Source organism: Vulpes vulpes, chromosome 9 (genome assembly GCF_048418805.1).
Source record: "Vulpes vulpes isolate BD-2025 chromosome 9, VulVul3, whole genome shotgun sequence".
Taxonomy (NCBI): domain Eukaryota; kingdom Metazoa; phylum Chordata; class Mammalia; order Carnivora; family Canidae; genus Vulpes; species Vulpes vulpes.
In genome coordinates, this window is record NC_132788.1 from 32,389,022 (window position 1) to 32,412,070 (window position 23,049).

The window sequence follows — 23,049 nt, forward strand, 5'->3', positions numbered from 1 at the left end:
AGAAACGACAAATACCCACCGTTTGCTTCCACGTGGGTGGAACTGGAGGGTATTATGCTGAGTGAAATAAGTCCATCGGAGAAGGACAAACATTATATGGTCTCATTCATGTGGGGAATATAAAAATTAATGAAAGGGAATAAAGGGGAAAGGAGAGAAAATGAGAGGGAAATATCAGTGAGGGTGACAGAACATGAGAGACACCTAACTCTGGGAAACGAACAAGGTGTGGTTGGAAAGGGAGGTGAGTGGAGGGTTGGGGTGACTGGGTGATGGGCCCTGAGGGGGGCACTTGACGGGGTGAGCACTGGGTGATATGCTGTATGTTGGCAAATTGAACTCCAATAATAAAAAAAAATGTGAAGTGTGAGATTCTTTGACATAATACAGCAAGTTTTTAACAGTGAATACTTCTAATAATTTAATGTATATTCTAAAGCATAATTTTAAGGACCATGTAGAAGTCCATCATATGTAAACCTCATTATTTAACAAATTGAATTTTGGTTGTTTTCCATTTTCCTATATTTTAATTAATACTATAAGGAATGTCTTTTACTTAATTCTGTTTCTACATTCTTGGTTAATTGGAATAAATTCTTTAATGTAGCATTGTGTTAACATTTAAAAATATTTAGTGGAGGTCTCTGATCCATATTTTTAAATTGTTCTCAGGACATTTTATATGCCCCCCAACAGAGTGTGAAATGGCCAATTTTTCTCAAGACAGAAAAATTTTTACACTCTGGTGTATTCTTAACATATGCAGGGGTTAAAAAGTCAAATGGAAAGATGATTAATGGTTAAGTTTTTTCACATTTCTTGCATATATAAAGAAAATTAATTCAAAAGTCTATGCTGAAAGCACATCTTACTCTTTATTCTTTACTTAATTAATATGGATCCTGTGGTGTTTTCAAAGGAGTGTTTTCAAGTGATTTATAAAATACATAATAATCAAGGTTGAGAATAATACAGAATAAGAAACATAAAAAGCATGGGCAATAGATATTAGACTCCCTAGTCTAGTACTGGATCACAGTCATCTGCAGGTGTATGTTGTGTAAACGGCATCTGCTGATGCTGTCTTACACTGAAGATCATTTTTAGAGGTACCTGTGATGTTTTGTGAAATAAAAATTTATTTCTAGTGAATTTATAAAGTTGTTGATAAACAGCAACTTCTCTTTTTAATTAGTAATGAAATGATTTGTCCTAATTGAAGTGTAATTATCACTCTGTGGGGAAAAATGATGATTTTCAACTCTAACTTTCCTGAATAATTTCAGAATTCCTTTCCTTAAACATCTACCAGAGTTATTACTGAGTAAAACTTACTAAGTTGCAAAATGCTTTCTCATTGCTTCTTTTAAACTATGTCTCTTTTTGAAGAGATTGAAGTGATAAATTAAAAACATGAGCCCTAGAAAGGAAAAAAATTGAGGACAGAAAAATTTCATTTGGATAATGTACCAGCATATGTGGAACCAGATCATAAAATAAAAATTTTATTGCTGACAAAACAAATTTTAAAATGAACACATGCATTTGCAGATTGACCTTAAAGCAAAAGGAAAAAAGTGCTGATATGTTATATATAATTATTAGGGAGCAATTAAGAAGTAAAGAAGAGCAGCATAGTAAAGAAGTTGAAATGAAACAACCTAATCTTAGAAGACGAAACTTGGAATTGAAGAGTGTAAAAAGTAATTTGAGTCAGGTAAATTTTTGGCAGTAATTGTATATTTCTATCAATATTATTTATAGTATCCTTTTGATATAATACATATTATTAGGCCTCAAGTAGATTAAACATTTCATTTTAACCTAATTGCAACCATGATATTTATAGCTACAATTACTACCTTATTGGAAGTCTTGGCCTCTCACATATGCTCTATGTATATATTTTGAATGAAGGGATGGAAGGTGAAATGAGATAAATGTGATATTGATTTATTGATTTATGGAATTGTATTTATTTTTACACAGAGCATGGGCTGGGGGGGGAAGTAGTAGAGGGAGAGGGAGGGAAATGAATCTCCAGCAGACTCTGGTCTGAGCACAGAGCCTCACCTGGGGCTGAATCTCGTGATCATGAGATCATGACCTGAGCTGTATAAAGAGTCAGACACTTAACCCACTGAGCCCCCAGGTGTCCCAGTTTTGGATTTTTTAATGTTGAAATATGAGCTAGATTTCCTTGAGATGCTGATGAAAATAGTTAAATGTTGTATACAGAAATTTTATTTCACAATACTATGTCTACTTGTATTTTTACTCTATGGTACATTTTGCTGTCATTTAATTTAAAATTTGAGTTATTCACTGAGGATGAAAAGCCTTGTTATAAAAAAGACTACTTTGAACATTTTTTTAAGTTCTCTTAAGCCTTTTGACTTTTTTTTTAATGATAGGATCCAAACTCCTAATGAAAATGCGTCTCTAGGTTATAGAAGAGCAAAATGATGTTCAGAGGCAACTTTCTCGAGAACAGAATGCCCAGAGTATTACATGATGGAATACTTTTTTTTTGGTATATTTTTTATTGGAGTTCGATATGCCAACATATAACACCCAGTGCTCACCTGTCAAATGCCCCCTCAGTGCCCGGCACCCAGTCTCCCCGCCCCCCCGCCCACCTCCCCTTCCACTATCCCTTGTTCGTTTCTCAGAGTTAGGAGTCTGTCATGTGTTGTCACCCTCTCTAGTTTTCCCACTGATTTTCTCTCCTTTCCCCTATAATCCTTTTCAGTATTTTTATATTCCCGATCGAGTGAAACCATATGATGTTTGTCCGTCTATGATTGACTTACTTCACTCAGCATAATACCCTCCAGTTCCATGCACATTGAAGCAAATGCTGGTTATTTGTCATTTCTAGGGGCTGAGTAATATTCCATTATATATATAGACCACATCTTCTATATCCATTCATCATTTGATGGATACTCAGGCTGCATCCACAGTCTGGCTATTTTGGAAAATGCTGCTGTAAACATTGGGGTGCAGGTGTCTCGGTTTTTCACTGCATCTCTATCTTTGGGATAAATCCTGAGTAGTGCTATTGCTGGGTCATAGGGTAGTTCTATTTTTAACTCTGAGGAACCTCCACACAGTTTTCCAGAGTGGCTGTACCAGTTCACATTCCCACCAACAGTGCAAGAGGGTTCCCCTTTCTCCACCTCCTCTCCAACATTTGTTGTTTCCAGTCTTGTTCATTTTCCCTATTCTCACTGGTGTGAGCTGGTATCTCTTTGTGGTTTTGATTTGTATTTCCCTGATGGCCAGTGATGTGGAGCGTTTTCTCATGCGCTCGTTGGCCATTTGTATATCTTTTTTGGTGAAATGTCTGCTCGTGTCTTTTGCCCGTTTCATGATTGGATTGTTTCTTTGCTGTTGATTTTAAAGAGTTCTTTATAGATCTTGGATACTAGCCCTTTATCTGATACGTCATTTGCAAATAACTTCTCCCATTCTGTAGGTTATCTTTTAGTTTTGTTGACTGTTTCTTCTGCTGTGCAGAAGATTTTTGTCTTGAGGTCCCAATGGTTTATTTTTGCTATTGTTTCCCTTGCCTTCATAGATGTATCTTGCAAGAAGTTGCAGTGGCCAAGTTCACAAAGGCTGTTGCCCGTGTTCTCCTCTAGGATTCTGCTGGATTCCTGTCTCACATTTAGATCTTTCATCCATTTTGAGTTTATCTTTGTGTATGGTGCAAGAGAATGGTCTAGTCTCATTCTTCTGCCCGTGGCTGTCCAATTTTCCCAGCACCATTTATTAAAGAGAATGTCCTTTTTCCAGTGGATAGTCTTTTCCTGCTCTGTCGAATATAACTTGACCATAGAGTTGAGGGTCCACTTTTGGATTCTCTATTCTGTTCCATTGATCTATGTGTCTGTTTTTGTGCCAGTACCACACTGTCTTGATGATCACAGCTTGGTCATACAACTTGAAATCCAGCATTGTGATGCCCCCAGCTCTGGTTTTCTTTTTCAATATTCCCCTAGTTCGGGGTTTTTTCTGATTCCACACAGATCTTAACATTATTTATTCCAGCTCTCTGAAGAAAGTGAAGAAAGTCTATGGTATGTGGATAGGAATGCATTGAATGTGTAAATCGCCCTGGGTTAGCATAGACATTTTGACAATATTAATTCTTCCCATCCATGAGCATGGCATATTTTTCCATCTCTTTGTGTCTTCCTGGATTTCTTTCAGAAGTGTTTTGTAGTTGTTAGGGTATAAATCCTTTATTTCTTTGTTTAGGTTTTCCTTGGTATTGGTGGTGACCTCTCCTTTTTCATTCGTGATTTTATTAATTAGAGTCTTTTCTCCTTTGTTTTTTATAAGGCTGGCTAATGGTTTCCATATCTTTTTCTTTCAATGAACCAACTCCTGGTTTTGTTGATCTGTTCCACAGTTCTTCTGGTCTTTATTTCATTGAGTTCTGCTCGAATCTTCACTCTCTCTGTTCTTCTGCTTGGTGTAGGTTTTATTTACTGTTCTTTCTCCAGTTCCTTTAGGTGCAAGGTTAGCTTGTGTCTTTGAGGTTTTTTCCCAATCTTTTGAGGGATGCTTGTATTGCAATGTATTTCCCGCTTGGGATTGCTTTGGCTGTATTCCAGGGATTTTGAATGGTTGTATCTTCATTTTCATTAGTTCCCATGAATCTTTTTATTTCTTCTCTAATTTTCTGGTTGACCCATTCATCTTTCAGCAGGATGCTCTTTCTCCTCCACCTGTCTGAGTTTCTTCCAAATTTCTTCTTGTGATTGAGTTCTAGTTTCAAAGCATCGTGGTCTGAAAATATGCAGGGGACAATCCCAGTGTTTTGGTATCCGGTGGTCTATTCTGAGAGAGTTCCGTGTGTACTTGAGAAGACTGGGTGTTCAGTTGCATTTGGATGTAAAGTTCTGTAAATATCCGTGAAATCCATCTGGTGCAGCGTATCGTTTAAAGCTCTTGTTTCCTTGGAGGTGTTGTGCTTAGAAGATCTGTCATTTGCAGAACGTGCCGTGTTTAAGTCTCCTACTACTAGTGTATTATTATCTAAGTATGCCTCTACTTTGGTTATTAATTCACTGATACACTTGGCAGCTCCCACATTAGAAGCATAAATATTCATGATTGTTAGATCTCCTTGTTGGATAGACCCTTCAAGTATGATATAGTGTCCCTCTTCATCTCTTACTATAGTCTTTGGGATAATCATTAATTTATCTGATATAAGGATGGCTACCCCTGCTTTCTTTTGAAGAACATTCGAATGGTAAATGGTTCTCCAACCTTTTATTTTCAGGCTGTAGGTGTCCTTATGTCTAAAATGAGTCTCTTGTAGACAGCAAATAGATGGGCCTTGATTTTTTTATCCAGTCTGAAACCCTGCGTCTTTTGATGGGATCATTTAGCCCATTCACATACAGAGCACCTATTGAAAGATATTAATTTACTATCATTGTAATGCTTATTCAGTCCCTGTTTTGGGGGATTATTTCTTTGGGCTTCCTCTTTTTTTACAGGGTCCTCTTTAATATTACTTGCAGAGCTCGTTTGGTGGTCACATATTCTTTTAGTTTCTGCCTATCTTAGAAGCTCTTTATCCTATTCTGAACGAAAGGCTCGCTGGATAGAGTATTCTTGGCTTCGTGTTTTTCTCATGTAGAACCCTGAATATTTCCTGCCAGCTGTGTCTAGCCTTCCAGATCTCTGTGGAGAAGTCTGCTGTTAATCTAATATTTCCCCCATAGAAGGGAGAAATCTCTTGTCTCTTGCTGTTTTAAGGACTTTCTTCCCCCCCGCCCCCGCCTTGGTGGGGGACCTCTGTATCTCCTGGACCTGAATGCCTTTTTCCCTCCCCAAATTAGGGAAGTTCACAGGTATGATTTGTTCAAATATCCTTTCTGGCCCTCTGGCCCTCTCGACCTCCTGTGGAACCGCAATCATGCGTAGATTTTTCCTTCTGAGGCTCTCAGTTATTTCCCTTAACCTTTCCTCATGGTCTTTTAATTGTTTTTCTGTTTTCTCTTCAGCTTTCCTCTTTGCCATCAACTTGTCTTCTGTGGCACTCACTCTTTCTCCTAACTCATTAACCCTCATTGTTAGGACCTACCTTCAGTTTGGATTGCATCGTATTTAATAAATTTTTAATTTTGGACTAATTAGATTACAATTCTGCAGTCATGAGGGTTCTTTAATACTCTATGCCTTTTTACAGAGCCACCACTAGCTTTATAATTGTGCTTCTGAATTGGCTTTCTGACATCAAATTGTAATTCAAATTCTGTAACTCTGTGGAAGAGAGTACTGTTTCTGATCTTTCTTTTGTGGTGAGATCGTCCTTCTAATCATTTTGCTCCCTGCAGCATAGTTGTATGAAAGGGCTGAATCTAGAATATCAACCACTATCTAAGTAAATTTCACCTTAGATGATTATTTTTTTTAAACATTTCTTTTATTTATTCAGGAGAGACCCAGAGAGAGGGGCAGAGCCACAGGCAGAGGGAGAAAGCAGGCTCCATGCAGGGAGCCTGATGTGGGACTTGATCCTGGGACTCCAGGATCATGCCCTGAGCTGAAGGCAGGCACTAAACTACTGAGCCACCCAAGGTTTCTTATCCTTAGATGATTCTGACGAGGTCCATGACATGAAATTGAAAACGAAGGGAAGAACAAAAGAACACAAAATGACCACTAAAGTGAAAAACAAATTTTAAGACAAAGTAGTAGAAAATAAAAGGCCAAGAATGCCAAGTAAGAAAAAAAAGAAAAGAGGGGGGGAAAAAAAGGAAAGGTAAAGAGAGGAAAAAGAAAAAAAGAAGAAGAAAAATAAAATGTCGGGGGGACTGGGACATGGTGGTGGTGACGAGGTTGTAGTGGAGGGAGAATGTAGTCTACCTGAGGGGTCCCTAGGGGGTGATCCTCTTGTTCCTGAGTTTATTAAGTTTTGTATGTTAGAAGATACTGAGTCCCAAATTTCTACAAACCAGAAATACTTGTAGAGAGCCCCAACATTGTTCCCCAAAACATAAGTGAGCTAAAACGGGGGCAGAATGGGAATGAAGAGAGAATATAGTCTCACAGAACGAACCAGCACGGTATACCACTTGGTTCTGGGTGCATGCTGGTCCTGTTTTAGAAGGTCTTGTGCCATTGTAGAACAAAACGAGGTAGAGAAAATAAAAACGCACACACACAAAAAACCTATCTTGTCTAGCTCCCAAAATTAAGCTGAGTATGTTGAAGGGAATCTAGAAGTGGAAAATATATCTAAGACGTGTAATTGTAAAAATATGAGAGTCAAAAAGGAAGAAACTTAAAAACGAAGAGGTGTCAAAATATAGTAGTTAAGGTGGGAAAAGAGAAAGAAAATTGGAAACTTACAGTCTGAAATAAAAATGAATTGTACTGGAAAAAAGAGGGTTACCCTCTAGTTCTAGATATTGTAGATCCCTGGACTTCCCCTGGAGCTTTCCAGCGTTGTTGGGTCAGGAACGTGCTCTTCCCCTGTCCTTCCAGCTGGTCTTCTGGGGGAGGGGCTGGCTGTGCCGATTCTCAGGTGTGTGCACCTGGGGGAGCTGCCCCGCCCCTGCTGGGTGCAGGGTCAGGGGGAGCCGACTTCCCGTGAGGCCCGTGTCCCCTGGTGGCCCCCGCTCTCCCAGGCACAGGGTGACACCAGGAGGGACAACAACACCGGCGGCGGCCAGGTCTCCCTGGCCATGGAGGGTGGCCCCCGCAGTGACTCCCACCATCTCCCGGTCCACCGGGGCCTGGATGCTCCTGGGGCAGGGGGCGCCGATCTGCGCAGGTCAGGGTGCCGGGGCAGGAGCGTCCTCGCTGTCCTGGGCCCTCCCCGGTCTCGGCCTGTCCCCAGGGGGGAGCGCAGGATCCTGGCTGTGTCCCCCGGCGCCCCTCCTCTGTCAGTGACCCCAGGACCTGGAGGTCCCCCCCCATCCCGCCTGAGTTCCCTGCTGAGCGCCTTTCCATTTCAAGCTCCTGCTTCTCCAGGGCTGGGCTTTCCCGCCCAGGAGGCTTTCCCCGCAGGCCTTAGCAGCGCTCTTCCGGTGCCCCTCCCCACTTGATTCTTTTTTAGTTTTTAGTTCTTTTCCGCCTTCCTACCTCGTTAGAAGTAAAACCCTTCTCTCTGTAGCGTTCTGACTGTTCTCTCTTTAAATCTCAGGTCGGGCACTTGGGGGGCAGGGGGGCACTTGACGGGATGAGCACTGGGTGTTATACCATATGTTGGGAAATCGAACTCCAATAAAAAAATAAATAAAAATCATCAATCAATCAGTCTCAGGTCAAATTCGTAGGAGTTCAGGATGATTTGAAAGTTCTCTAGGTAAGTTGGTGGGGCCAGGTGCTTGAGGATCCCTACTCCTCCCTCACCTTGCCCCCCATCCCACCCAAGATGGAATTCTAAACAATCACCTTTGCAAATGAAATGAGATAGAAATGTCTCATACTAAAATGAATTCTGAGGTATTTTCTTTAGTTATTTGGAAGTACATGTGTATATGTATTTGTACGTATGTATATTTTATTTTTTGGAATTATTATTTTTCTCCATGTATGTGTATATTTCTAAAAAACCAACCCTGTACATTATGGAAAGTACAGAGGATTTTAAAAGAATACATATCTATGTGTGAGTGTGTGTATATATACACATACATACATACATACACATATGGGTCTGTGTAGGGGGGAGTGTCGTTTTTAGTCCATTCGTTAATTTAAATGCATTTGTCTGCAGGGGTCAAGTAGTGACCTTCATAATGTCCTTATCTGAAGGAGAAGTTTTTATTATTTTGGAAAATAGTATGGAATTTCTGAGCTTTCCATAAGCACAAAACTCTTGCTACTAACAACATATGTTTTAGTTTTTGGCGATTCCTTCACCACCTCTATATTCATAGAGAGGTTAGTTTCACACTTCCACTGATGAACGGGAGGAAAAGCGTAGCCCGTTCAAAGACCTTACTTAGATGTTAGTCTCGTACTTTAGAGAAGAGTAACAATTTGCTCCAAGTAGTATCCGATTTCATTACAAGGACCTTTTGAAATAATCATAGGCTGTGATATATACTTACTGATAATTTATTGATGTTTTTTGTTCTTAATAAAATAGCTCAGTGTATTTCCCCCTGTTTTGCATTTATTGCCATTTTAATCATCTGAAGAGGAAATAAAATTAGTTGCAGCCACAGATAATCTCATGATTTTTCTAAGAGCTACATAAATTTTACCTTAGTATTGGTATTTTGAAATAGAGGGCTTTATTTGTTCTTTTTACAAGACTTTATGGATTCATTTGACAGAGAGAGCACAAGCGGGGGGGGGGGGGGTGGAGGCAGAGGGAGAGGGAAAAGCAGGCTTTCTGCGGAGCAGGGAGCCTGACATGGGACTTGCTCCCAGGACCCGAGGACCATGACCCCAGCCGAAGGCAGAGGCTTAACTGACTGAGCCACCCAGCCACTCCCGAAATACAAGGCTTCTTTTGTATTTAAGATTCACACTAGAGAAGTAGCTGCAGTTTGGTGCCAGAACAGTGGTAGTGGGTACAAAGACCTGGGGAATGCCCTGCAGCTCACTTAGTATTTTTAACCTCTCCATTCTGGAATTGTGATAACTGAAAGAGATAATTAATGTATGCAGACATGTTTGTAGCACAATGCCTAGATTTATTAGTTATCAGTAGATACAATTCTTATAACTGAGTATAGAAATGTTAGGAAAGTAGAATGTGTATGGAATATTCTCAGGACAGGGTAAGGTTAGGAAATTGAATCTGTCCAAATATATGCAGAGCTAAGGGTTTTCCTGTGGACTGTATTAGATATGAGACTGTAAACTGCATTTTAGTGTAGTCAGATGTATTAGTCTTTTCTTTCAGGCCTTCTGCGTTTGTTGTAAACCAGAGAACCAATTCTGAGATTCTTAGGATTTTGTCATGATTTCTTTTTCCTTTCATGCATTCATTGTTTTAAATTTTTGAACTTTGGGGAATTTATGCTTGTATAAAAGTTTGAGGCTTGGATCCAACTTTGTGTTTTTCAATTTGGATATCCACTTAACTGCAACGTCCTCTTTGCATAAACATAGGATATTCTTTGATTTCAGAGAAAATCATGATAATGTCATTGAGTTCCAGCTAAAAGACTCTTGTTTTATTAGGTTTCTCCTCCTCATGAAAAAGATAAAGGTCTGTTACATGAAAACCGCACGTTGCAACATGAAATTGCCACACTAAGACTGGAAATAGACACAATAAGGATTCAGAAGCAGGAAAAGGAAAAATATTGTGAAGACACTGCAATTGAAAAAGAGAAGAATGACAGTCTTCAAAACGCCATAAAATTGAATGACGTCACATTAACCAATACAGTATTCCAATCTAGTGGGCAGCTGAATGTTGTGACAACTGAGAATACTCAGCATGAACTCCAGGATGAAAAGCTAAACAGAGAAAGACTGGAAGCAAAACTTCAGTCATACCAAGCTAGACTCACTACAGCTGTAGAGGATCATGATCAAAGTCAGGCATCAAAAAGAGACCTAGAACTTGCTTTGCAGAGAGCAAAAGAGGAGTGGTGTCATTTACAGGGCAAAATGAACTTTGAGATGTCTAACCTGAAAGATAACAATGAGGTGCTTTCTCAGCAACTTTCTGAAGCCAAAAGTAAATTCAATACCCTAGAAATTGAGCTCCAGTCTAAAAGAGACGCTCTCAGACAAAAGACTTTGGCTTTAGAACATTTACAAGGAAACCTAAAACAAACACAGGACCAGAAGATGGAAATTGAGCAGAAATCTCAAAATGAACAAGATAAAGTGAATAAATACGTTGGAAAGCACGAATCCTTGGAAGAGAGATTATCTCAACCGCAAAGTGAAAATACGTTGCTCCGAGAGCAACTAGATGATGGCTACAGCAGAGTGGAGTGTAAAGAAAAGACTAGAATTGATCTCAAAGACCAGGTTCAGGTTATTGTAAGAACTCTTCAAGCTGAGAGTGAAAAACAAAGTCTTCTACTGCAAGAAAGAAATAAGGAGTTAATCAATGAGTGGAAACATTTAATAGAAAGAATATATACGTATAAAAAGGAGAAAGAAGGAAGAGAAGTAAGTATTCAGAAAGACAAATATTTTTCAAGCTTCCTGTTAGAAAATTCAAAGTAATGTTTGGTTATGGCTTATTAGTACTGTTTTTTGTTTGTTTGTTTGTTTGTTTGTTTGTTTGTTTAAGAGAAAGAGTGCACCTGCACCTAAGTGGGAGTGGGGCAGATGCAGATGGAGAGGGAGAGAGAATCCAAAGTGGGCTCTGTGCCCAGTGCAGAGCTCCACTTCATGACCCCGAGATCACGACCTGAATGATTATGGGTCAATTTTGAATCTAGTTGAATATAAAAAAAAAAATAGACACTATCAGTCAGCATAACTTATCCAGCAAATAAAAATGAGACGTGAGAGGTGCTTTAATTTGAATAAAAATGCCGCGTCATCTATGAGAAACCTCAAGAGGCTAAGTTATACATTGTTAAAGAAAGGAGTCTGATATTAATAATTTATTGTTAATACTATTAAAATAATTTTAATTCTTGTCACCACATTTTAATACCGTGATGAACAGATAAGTGGAAATGCTCATACCTGAGTGTTTTGACATTGAGGTTCAAATAAGTGGATTAACTTGACAACTAACTCCAGATTTGTCACATGAACTGAAGTGTAGGTGCTGTATCTCAGTACTTTTTTTTTTTGATAGCTTTTTAAACATTTTCAGTTAGCATACTTTTTCTTTATGTAAATTTAAATGTTTAGTCTCAAATAATTTATTCTTGTGACCTTTTAACTCTTTGAAGGCATCTACTTTTCACTAAATCATAATTTGGGATAACTGGTGACTTAGCAAAACTGTATTTGATTTCATCTTCCCTCTACAGTTTATAATTTAAGCATTTTTCAAATAATTTGCTCATTTCAAAACTCAAGTAACTACCATTTGGGCTTAAAATTTTCCAATAGAATTGTATCTTTGTGATTTATTAATTTGGCACTGGATCTCCATTTTCAAGCTACTGAGGGAGGGGTGGCAGGATTCTTGTATAGCAGGAGTGGAGTGAGAATGAACAGGGGAGGGAGCTCTAGGAGCTCTGAGGCCAGGAGGGAGGCAGAAGCCAGGTTATCTAGGGGGCTTGAGGGCCATTAGTATGACTTCACTTTTGTTCTGAGATAGTAACCTATTGGAAGGATTTGAGCAGAGGATTGAGTATGTGAAGAACTTGGAAGTTAAGTTTAGCCTCTAATAAAAAGAGAAAACGTTTCATTAATGTAGAATTTACCACTGCTAGTCTCACCTATATAATACCCATTTCTTTTTGAGACTTCAGCAGGCTGGGAAGCTTTGCAAATTCATCAAGAAGGAATGGAGAGTGGGGCTGAAATAATTATCTAAGTAACATAATACTGACTAGGCAGGAGGATAACACTTTTTGTGTCTTTAAGTGAATTCAGTTAACAGCAGTGTGTACATTCTAGGAATAGAAGGTGAGTTGATGTATGTGGTGGTAAAGTACATATGTTAGAATTCTATATTATTAACATAATAGTAGGATGATTTCTAAAATCAGTAACAGAAGGTCTTCTTAGGTAGTTATGAGAGAACTTCAACAAGAACTGTCCAATACCCTAAAAAAGCAATCTATGTCACAGGCTTCACTGGAGTTATCACATTGTTGTACTAAGTTAGAAGATGAGATACAGGATTTAAAGAAAATATGCAATCGAATCAAACGTCAGGTATGTATTACATATAACATGTCAACAGTTCATCTGTAGCTGGTTAAATAATATAAAGTGTTTTAGGATGCTAATTTCCATGGACCACTTTCTTTTGTATTTTCATTTCAATTTCTCATAATTTTAGTGTCTTCACCATGCGCCTATTTATTAAATTCTGACTTTTCATTCTGCCATCTGTGTTACATGTTTTTTCTTACAGAATTTACCCATTCACAGAAGTTGAGGGATTTTTTCCTGCTATACAATTTTTTTAAAGATTTATTTATTTATTTGAGAGACAGAGAGAGAATGCATGTCCATGCACACTCATGAGTAGGGGGAGGGGCACAGGGAGAGAGAAAGAATTTCCAGGAGATTCCCTGCCGAGTACAGAGCCCCATGCCAGCTTAATCCCACCACCAATGAGATCATGACCTGAGCTGAAATCATGAGTTGGACGCTTCAACCAGCTGAGCCACCCAAATGCCCTAAACAATGTTTTTTAATGAGATCACTATCACCATGATGAGGTGAGTTAGATAAAATCAGAAGATACGGTTTAATAGAATGTTTCAGAAAATCGTCTTATTTCTCATCTTCACTTTTATTGATGGATATAGACTCTACTGATTTCAGGAAAACTTGTAAAGAAAGGTTACGACTAGTAGAACTGAGTCGTTTCCTTCATTTTCTTTTCCTTTTATATATTTATTTATAAATATTATAAAATATTTACATTTTGAATATTTTTTAAAAGATTTATTTATTTATTTATTTATTTATTTATTTATTTATTCAGAGAGAGAGAGACAGAGAGAGAGAGAGAGAGAGGCAGAGACACAGGCAGAGGGAGAAGCAGGCTCCATGCAGGCAGCCTGACGTGGGACTCGATCCCAGGTCCCCAAGATCACACCCCGGGCTTCAGGCAGCGCTAAACCGCTGCACCACCGGGGCTGCCCCATTTTTAATACTTATATATTAAAAATGCATGGAAATATTCAGATGATGTATATACAGCCAAAAGAGAGAATTAGGAAAATTATCTAGGTCCTGCCATTGGCTCCTTTTAAAAGGTTTATTAAGCTATAAATACACCTACCCTACAGTTGACCCATTTAACATGTGTAGTTGTCGCTGAATCTATTTATAGAGTTTTGCAACTATCACTGCCATCAGATAGAACATTTTCATGACCCTGAAAAAAAACCCTTAGCTGTTGCCCCTGATCTCCAGCAACCAGGAATCTACTTCTTGTCTGCATAGAGTTGCCTATTGTGAATGTTTCATATAAAGGGAGTCACACAGTGTGTGGTCCTTTGTGACTTGCTTCTTTCACTTCCTGTTTTCAGGGTTCACCTGTGTTCTAGCATATGTCAGTGCTTCATTTCTTTTTCTGGTCAGACAGTCCTCCATTGTGGGCTAAAGCCCTTGTTCATTCATCATTTAATGCACCTTCGGGTTATTTCCACTTTGTGGCCCATAATAATGCTGCTGTGAACATTGATTTAGTTGTTGTCTAGACATCTGTTTGTATTTCCCCGCCATCAGATTTTATCCTTTAAGTTAATTGGGGTGATTTTACCATCTCTCAGCCTTTTTTTTTTTTTTTTAACTCATTCTACCCTTTCTGTCCTTTTAGTTTCCCTTCCTCTTGCCTAATCCTACACTATTGAGACCTGGCTCATTGTCTCTCATTCTCCATGAGGCCCTCTCTGATTATTCTAAATCCCCCTGAACTTACTTTCTTCACCCGTATCCTCTGGTCTGTGCAGACCAGTTTAGTCCTTTAGTTTACATTGTTTCTATTTTTTTTATGAGGGATAATTCTGTCTTCCTATGTACAAATGTATGTAAGAGGGAAAATATTTTATGTGTATGGTACCTATCCTTGCATAAATTTGAGAGTATCTTAACAGTTTTTAGGATAAAATTAAGTACTTATACCATAGCAGTAATTTCTGATTGAAACACATTGACATAACAAAGCTGTATTCTAAATGTATTTTAAGCAGTTAAGTGTAAAACTGAAAGTATTTAATCTGATTGGGCAAAGTGTTCAATCGGATGCTGGTTTTTCTGATTATGGCAAAACAGTCTAAATATGCCTGCCTTCATTGTGCAACCAGAACTGAGATTTACAGAGTTCCAGCTCTTTACCAATTATAAAGCTCTGAGGACAGGTTTTTAAATTTTTTTTAAGTTTATTTATTTATATAATCATTACGTCTATTGTGGGACTTGAACACGACCTGAAGGTTAACAGTTGGATGTTCTTTTAACTGAACCAGCCAGGTGCCCCTGGGAGCAGCTTTTCTGATATGCCACACCACGGAGCCTTACTTAATCTCTACTCATCAGAGTACTTGCTAAAGCCCTCTAACATAAACAGTTGCTAAGATGAACAATATGAACGTGAAATGATTTGGGAACATTGATTTAGCAAGAGTCCATTATTTCCACGTCAGTGGCTTTACCTTGCCTCTGATGGTCATGTAAGTTATGTATCACGCAGTGTAGGAGTTACTGTTTGCACTGTAGTCCATGAGCATTGTCCACTGAGTAGTGTAGAGAGGAGGTAAATCAAAATTATTATAAGTGGAGGAAAGTACCATTGGCTAGTGGAATTTGTGAAACTTTTTTCTTAAGATTTAAAAAAAAATTTTTTTTTAACTTTTGTTTATTTACTCATGAGAGACAGACAGAGAGAGAGAGAGGGGCAGAGACACGGGCAGAGAGAGAAGTAGGCTCCATGCAGGACGCCTGATGTGGGACTTGATCCCAGGACTCTAGGATCAAGCCCTGAGCCAAAGGCAGATGCCCAACTGCTGAGCCACCCAGGCATCCCTTCTTTTAAGATTTTATTTGTGAGAGAGAGAGAGAGAGAGAGAGAGAGAGAGAGAGGAGAAGTGAAGTGAAGACAAGAGAAGAGAAGAGAAAGAACGTGAGTGCACAAGCAGGGGGAGGGGCAGAGAGAAAGGGAGAAGCAGGCTCTCTGCTGAGCAGGGAACCTGATATTGGGGTCTCAATCCCAGGACCCCAAAATCATGATCTGAGCCCACAGCAGATGCCTAACTGACTGAGCCACTGAGGCACCTGTAGTGAAAGTGTTTTGAAGTCCTGAGGCTATATCCTGGGCCTTATGCTCCCCATTTGCTACCGCTTTCAGTGGTATGAAGAATGGTTTCAATATAACTTGTATAAGAGATCACTTCCATTGCCCTGCCGTCTGCCTAAAATATCAACTATCATTAGAACATAAAACACAGCAACAATAATAATGCTAATTGCAGACACTTAGAATTTGGTACGTGCCACATACTCTTCTAAGTAGTTTATGTATATTCCCTAATTTAAACTTTCCGACTATCACAGTGAGGTAGATACTATTATTAACTTCATTTTACACATGAAGACACTGAGACACAGAAATTTGAAGTAATTTTTCAAGGTCAAACAGCTAATGCCCAGGGGAGTTGGGAATTCAGATCCAGGCATTCTGGTTCCTACAGATATCCTGCCTCTGAAGCTGTTACTTGAAATATCTGATTGTCCCTGAAAGCAGCATGTTGTATAATCACTGGAATGCCCATGGTGATTTGTAAATGTGAATATTTAAAATTGTAATTGATGTGGTGCTTGGAATAGAAAACTAGAAAAGTTTACCATAAGGTAATTTCCTGTTTTTCCTCCTTTGAACAATATGTAAATTTATATGTGTACCTGATAAAATATAATTTAAAAACGTTAGAATGTTGTTTTTTAATACTAGAAGAGTGGTCAGAAAGCTTTTCTGTCGGGGGATTGTAAATATTTTGGACTTTGCAAGTCATAGGTCACTATTGTAGCAATATAATTCTGGGGTAGCCTTAAATCAGTATGTAGAGGAAAATGTGGCTGTGTCCAGTGACATTGTATTTACAAAAACAGATGGTGGTGGTTTTATGCTAGATTGTCAGTAGTTAAAAGTATTTCTTTTCTATTTTAGGTACAAGAAGCAGAGGATCAACATACCAAGATTGTAAGATGTATTGAGAAGTCGCGAGACCACGAGAAAAAGTACAATTTTTTTTAAGATTTTATTTATTCATGAGAGACACAGAGAGGCAGAGACATAGGCAGAGGGAGAAGCAGCCTCCCTACAGGAAGCCTGATGCAGAACTCGATTCTGGGACTCCAGAATCATGCCTTGATCCACAGGGAGACGCTCAACCACTGAGCCACCCAGGCGTTCCGCAACAGTACAATTGAAAGCAGCACAGAAAATAACTTGAGTATTTGTAAAGCAGATAAGTAGTATAGTATGAGAAATATATCCATTATGATAAATACATCATTGTTTAGCTGGGTAAAAATATCAGCTTTGTGGGATTTTGAAATGCATAATTTTTGCTTAGGATCTTTAAATTTTGTACATTAACCCCAAAACACAACCAGAAAAATGGCACAATTGCCAAATCTACTTTTTAAATTTTTAAGAATTTATGCAAGACCTTTAGATGTTTGATTAGAAATTATGTGGAATGTTTAAAATTTGTGTCTGAGAATAAATATTTTAAAATATGCATTTTAGGCTTGAAGTTGAAAATGCCAAGTTAAAAGTTACAATTAAGGAGCAAGCAGGCGAAATTGAACAGCTTCAGAAAGACCTGTTAAGTACAAGTTCGGTAAGTCAGTCTCTTAATTTCTGTCCTAAGGAGAAGGAATTTTTATATCTCTCGTAGTAGTATATAAGAACATTTTGGATAATATGAAAATTCTCACTCATAAAAATATTTATCCATATGGTTGCTCTTTAACTACTCGGTATAATTTCTCTTTATAGATAAAGTTGACTGAATGCATAAATTAATCATTTTTGTAGTAAGATTTTAATAAAAAGGATTGTGATAGCCTAAGCAAGCAGTATTTTATATATTTATATATTTATAAATACATTTATATATTATAATTTTATATTATATATTATAAATATATATATTTATACATTTTGTGTATCTGTCAGTGATCGTTTGGGTTTTTCTACCTCTTAGCTATTGTTGGTAATGCTGCTATGAATATTGGTATACTAATGTCTGAGTCCCTGCTAATATTTTTCAATATGTTTAAAATTCCCCAAACTTTGAGTAATAATTTGATCTTGAATGCTGACTTTCTCTTGTAATCTAAACCCTTCACTGAGATTTTGAGAATGAATTACTTTACTAATAATTTGTAGTGATTTGTAATTACAAATTGGTAATGTGTTGTCTTCATTAAGAATGACTACGAGGGGGATCCCTGGGTGGCTCAGTGGTTTGGTGGCTGCCTTGGGCCCAGGGCATGATCCTGCAGTCCCCGGATTGAGTCCCACATGGGGCTCCCTGCATGGAGCCTGCTCCTCCTCTGCATGTGTCTCTGCCTCTGTGTGTGTGTGTGTGTGTGTGTTTGTGTGTCTCTCATAAATAAATAAATAAAATCTTAGAAAAAAGTAGAATGACTACTAGGTAATTATGCAAACATTTTTCTCAAAGGGATGTAGTTTTCTCCTTGTTGGATTTTGTAAAGAAAAAGAGATGCCAGTGAAAAAGTAGAAATGACTGCTCGGTCAGGGCCTTGTAGAGTTGCCTAGTGCTCGCAGCATTCAGAGCAAGTTCAGAAACGAATGTTTTTCTGTTACCTTGAGTTAATCATACTTTCAGAGATTTAACAGTCCAATCTCAGAAAAGATTAATGTGCAATCCAGGACTCCAGTTTATTGATGGGTAGTGAAAACTATATAACCATTTACAAGCAGTATAGGATTATCGTGCAAGCAGTATAGGATTATCGTGCCATTCATACCTAGTGGCTACCAATGATTTAAGATGAGAAGATTGCTTTGGGACTTCTAAGTTGGAACTATGAGGTAGATGGACCTACAACTAGTTTCTTTCAGTGACAAAAGTTAGGTACATGCAAATTTCATTAAACGATCGTACCTATCGGGGGAACTAGCACATTCTGTTGACTGGTCCTTTCTGTGGCCAAAGAAACATCGAAAAAAACTTTTTTTCCTGACTTCATATAAAACTGCTCAAGTTGTTTTGCTGTACTTTTCATGCAGTTAACTTGACAACATGTTGATAAGGAGTCTTGTCGCTGACTGAGAGTGCCATGAGTTGTCCCCCTACAATATCACACAGGAATCTATTAGGGAAGCCATCACATATTACAGAGTTTGTAAGAATATCCATAGATATTCTGTAGATTCCTACAGAAATGAATTAGGGTTATGGTATAAAATTATTAGCCACTTTAAGCTTCCCCTATAAAATAAAAACTTAAATAGCTTTCCAGCAACTTAATTCATAGCCCAAATTTCTCTAGAAGGTTCTCACCTCATGAATCCCCAGGACAGAGACTATGTCTGTGTTAAGATATTTCACGGACACCATTTTGAGGTGAAGAAACCTGGATTGGGAAGGAGAGTTAACTCTAGCTGACTTAAGCCTCTGAACAAAATACTCAAAGTACAGTGGGTCAGCATCCTGAGGGTAAGGGTGCCCCCCCCCAAGATTAAAAAATAATACACTCGGGACGCCCGGGTGGCTCCTGCATTAAGCGTCTGCCTTCAGCTCAGGGCATGATCCTGGAGTCCTGGGATTGAATCCTCCATGAGGCTCCCTGCATGGAGCCTGCTTCTCCCTCTACCTGTCGCTTTGCCTCTCTCTCTCTCTCTGCCTCTCCCCCCTCCCACCCTCTCCCTCTGTACCTCTCATGAATAAATGAATAAATAAAATCTTTAAAAAATAATACACTCAAAGTAATGCCAAAAAGAGTCAAGATAAAGTCTACAAGGTTAGTTGTGTGAGGCGCCTGTGTGGCTTAGTGGGTTAAACATCTACCTTTGCCTCAGGTCATCATCTCAGGGTCCCAGAATCGACTCCTGCATTAGGCTCCCTCCGCAGCAGGGAGTCTGCTTCTCCCTCTGTCTCTGCTCCTCTCCCCATTCGTGCTCTCTCTCTCAAATACATAAATTAAAAAATATAAAAATAACAGATTAGCTAACTAGAAAGGTAATGCACGTCAGGTAACAGGTACTGAATGTGTGGTTGAAAATATTGTCTGTGAAGAACTAGAAGGAAGATGGAAGCATATACATGACCTCAGTAAATGGGCCAAGGCTGAAAATGTAGAGTACAGCATCTGGTTTTGAAGCCTTGGGATTTGGAGAACTCTAAGAGGATGTGAAAAATAGGAATAGCAAGGGTCCAAGGACTGAATGTCAGCATTTGCTGTCATTTAGAAAATTTAGAAATGAAATGGGATTAGAAGAGCAGAGGGAAGATGTGGTCATTGTTTTCAGCTGCTGCTGAGAAGTAAAGCAGGATCAGGACTTGTAAAAAAAAAAGATCCTTGATGATCGTCAAAATTTTTTAGTGGAATTCCAGGATTCAAAGTCAGATTTTAGTGTAAAAGAAGCAATGAAACGATGAATCTGTGGCTGAGATGACACATTAAAGAATGTTCGAGTCCAGTGAAAGGGGAAAAGCAAGATGATCGAAAATGCTGCAAGAGTAAGGAAACGTTTTTATATAATATTGGGAGGCCTAAATTTTATTTAGAGAGAAAAGTGGTTAATAGAAAAGAAGAAATTGAAATCTTGCAGAGAAGGAGAGTATCTCATCCTAAAGTCAGATGATCATCAAAATTATAATGGGGACAGTATGGGAATTTTTCAGAGACTATCTTAATAAGGTGTGATCTCACAAAACCCCGAGTATCTTAAGATGTTGGTGAAACTGCTTCTAGGACATCTCTAGAAACTCAAAAGTAAGTATAGCCACTTTAAAGATTTTTTTAATTAATGCTTGTATTAATGTGGATTAAAACCCTCTGTATTTCCCAAGTAAATGTTGGCAATTTAAATTCTAGAAACAAAAATGACGAAAATATAAACTCAGTTGAAGCTGTTTTAACAAACATCCTTTATTTTTGAGATTTCTTGTCATTGTCATTTGGCTCATAATCTACATTTTATATGTATTTTATAAACCTGTCTAAACACATATTACTCATGGATTCATGAGAAATAGCATTTTATAAAAGAAGAAGGAGTCTTTCGATTTTTGAAACTAATGTTCTTAAAAAATTGTTTCCAAAGTGTGGTGATGAAAAGGAAAGCCTAAAGAAATGTATGGAGTTGAAACAGTCTTTGCAGTTCAGGTTGGATCAAGAAGTGAAGAAAAATGAGGAATTAGAAAAAGAGAATACTGGGTAAGACTAATATTTCACATCACTTTAACCATTAATTAACTAATTTACCTGTAATTGTACTTTATAAAACCCTAAATAGAAATTCTTGCCAGAATACTACATTTACTCTTCAGTGATTCCTTAAATAATAACAACAATACTTTTGACATATGTTGTCAACTGCGCTTTTCATTGTCCACCTTGAATTAAGTCTGCAAGATATCTTTGTTCTTAGGTAATCTTTCCTTTTAATAGTGTTCTTTTCTTAGAGCAGATATCCTAATCTCTAAAAACTTATCTGTGTCATTATGTAACAACATCAAAAGTTACCGGGTTTCGCATGTATTTCTTTTTATTTATATTATTTACTTGAGGGGATCCCTGGGTGGCGCAGCGGTTTGGCGCCTGCCTTTGGCCCAGGGCGCGATCCTGGAGACCCGGGATCGAATCCCACGTCAGGCTCCCGGCGCATGGAGCCTGCTTCTCCCTCCGCCTGTGTCTCTGCCTCTCTCTCTCCCTCTCTCTGTGACTATCATAAATAAATAAAAAATTAAAAAAAAAAAATTTATATTATTTACTTGAAATTCAAAAAATTAACTTATAGTGTAATATTAGTTTCAGAGGTCGAGTTCAGTGATTCATCACTCCTATGTAACACCCAGTGCTCATGCCATCACGTGCCCTCCTTAATACCCATCAGCCAGTTACCCCATCCCCCACAATCCCTTCCCCTCCAGCAACCCAGTTTGTTTTCTAGTACTGAGTGACTTATGGTTTGTGTCCCTTTCTGATTTCGTCTTGTTTTACTTTTCCTTCCCTTCCCCTATGCTACTCTGTTTTGTTTCTTAAATTCCACATACGAGTGAAATCATATGATAATTTTCTTTCTCCAGGTGACATATTTTGCTTAACATTATCCCTCTCGTTCCATCACATCATTGCAAATGGCAGATTTCATTTTTCTTTTTTATAAATATTATTTATTCTTGTGCCAGGACCATACTGTCCTGTTGATCACAGCTTTGCAATAGAGCTTGAAGACCGGCTTGTAATGCCACCAGCTTTGGCTACCTTTTTCAGCATACCTTTGGCTCTTCGGGGTCTTCTAAGGTTCCAAACAAATTTTAGTATTATTTACTCCAGCTGTGTGAAAAGAAGTTGGGGGCAGCCCAGGTGGCTCAGCGGTATAGCACTGCCTTCAGCCCAGGGCGTGATCCTGGAGACCCAGAATCGAGTGCCACGTTGGGCTCCCTGCATGGAGCCTGCTTCTCCCTCTACATGTGTCTCTGCCTCTGTGTGTGTGTGTGTTTCTAATGAATAAATAAATTAAAACTCTTTAAGAAAAAAAAGAAGAAGAAGAAGAAAAGAAGTTGGTTGCATTGAATGTAGAGATTGCTCGAGCTAGCATAGACATCTTAACGATATTTGTTCTTCCAATTCACGAACATGGAATGATTTCAGTTCTTTATGTCTTTCTCAATTTCTTTCCAGAATGTCCTATCGTCTGCAGAGTGCAGATCCTTGTCTCTTTGCGTAGGTTTATTCCGAGGTATCTTACGGTGTTTAGTGCAACGGTACATGGAAGGACTCCTCAGTTTCTCTTTCTTCCGTCTCATTGTTAGTGTATAGAAATGCCACTGATTTCTGTGCATGCATTTCATATCCTGCTGCTTTGCGCAATTCCTCTATGAGTCCTAGCAATGTTGGGGTGGAGTCTTTGGGGTTTTCCACATACGATATCATGTCCTCTGCAAAAAGTGAGGGTTTGACTTGATTCAGATGCCTTTTTATTTCTTTTTGTTGTCTAATTGCTGAGGCTATGTCGAACAACACGGGTGAGAGTGGACCTCCAGGTCGTGTTCCTGACCTTACGGGCAAAGCTCTCAGTTCTTCCCCATTAAGAATGAGACTGGGCGTGGGCTGTTCGTAGATGGCTTTTATGATTTTGAGATATGTTCCCTCCCTCCCTGCACTGCGAAGAGTATTGATCAAGAAAGGATGCTGCGCTTTGTCAAGTGCTTTTTCTGCCATCTGCTAAGAGGATCCTGTGGT

The 23,049-nt window shown here is 38.6% G+C and overlaps 1 protein-coding gene across 1 annotated transcript in view; it reads left to right on the top strand.

Moving 5' to 3' along the window:
* The window catches only part of LOC112912623 (uncharacterized), a 156,843-nt gene that overhangs the window by 104,557 nt on the left and 29,237 nt on the right, over positions 1-23,049 (top strand). The window contains exons 30-35 of the mRNA XM_072722109.1: positions 1,609-1,720; positions 10,177-11,124; positions 12,715-12,801; positions 16,769-16,839; positions 17,354-17,447; positions 20,906-21,018. Coding sequence (XP_072578210.1) covers positions 1,609-1,720; positions 10,177-11,124; positions 12,715-12,801; positions 16,769-16,839; positions 17,354-17,447; positions 20,906-21,018 — 1,425 coding nt within the window. The remainder of the gene's footprint in view (positions 1-1,608; positions 1,721-10,176; positions 11,125-12,714; positions 12,802-16,768; positions 16,840-17,353; positions 17,448-20,905; positions 21,019-23,049) is intronic.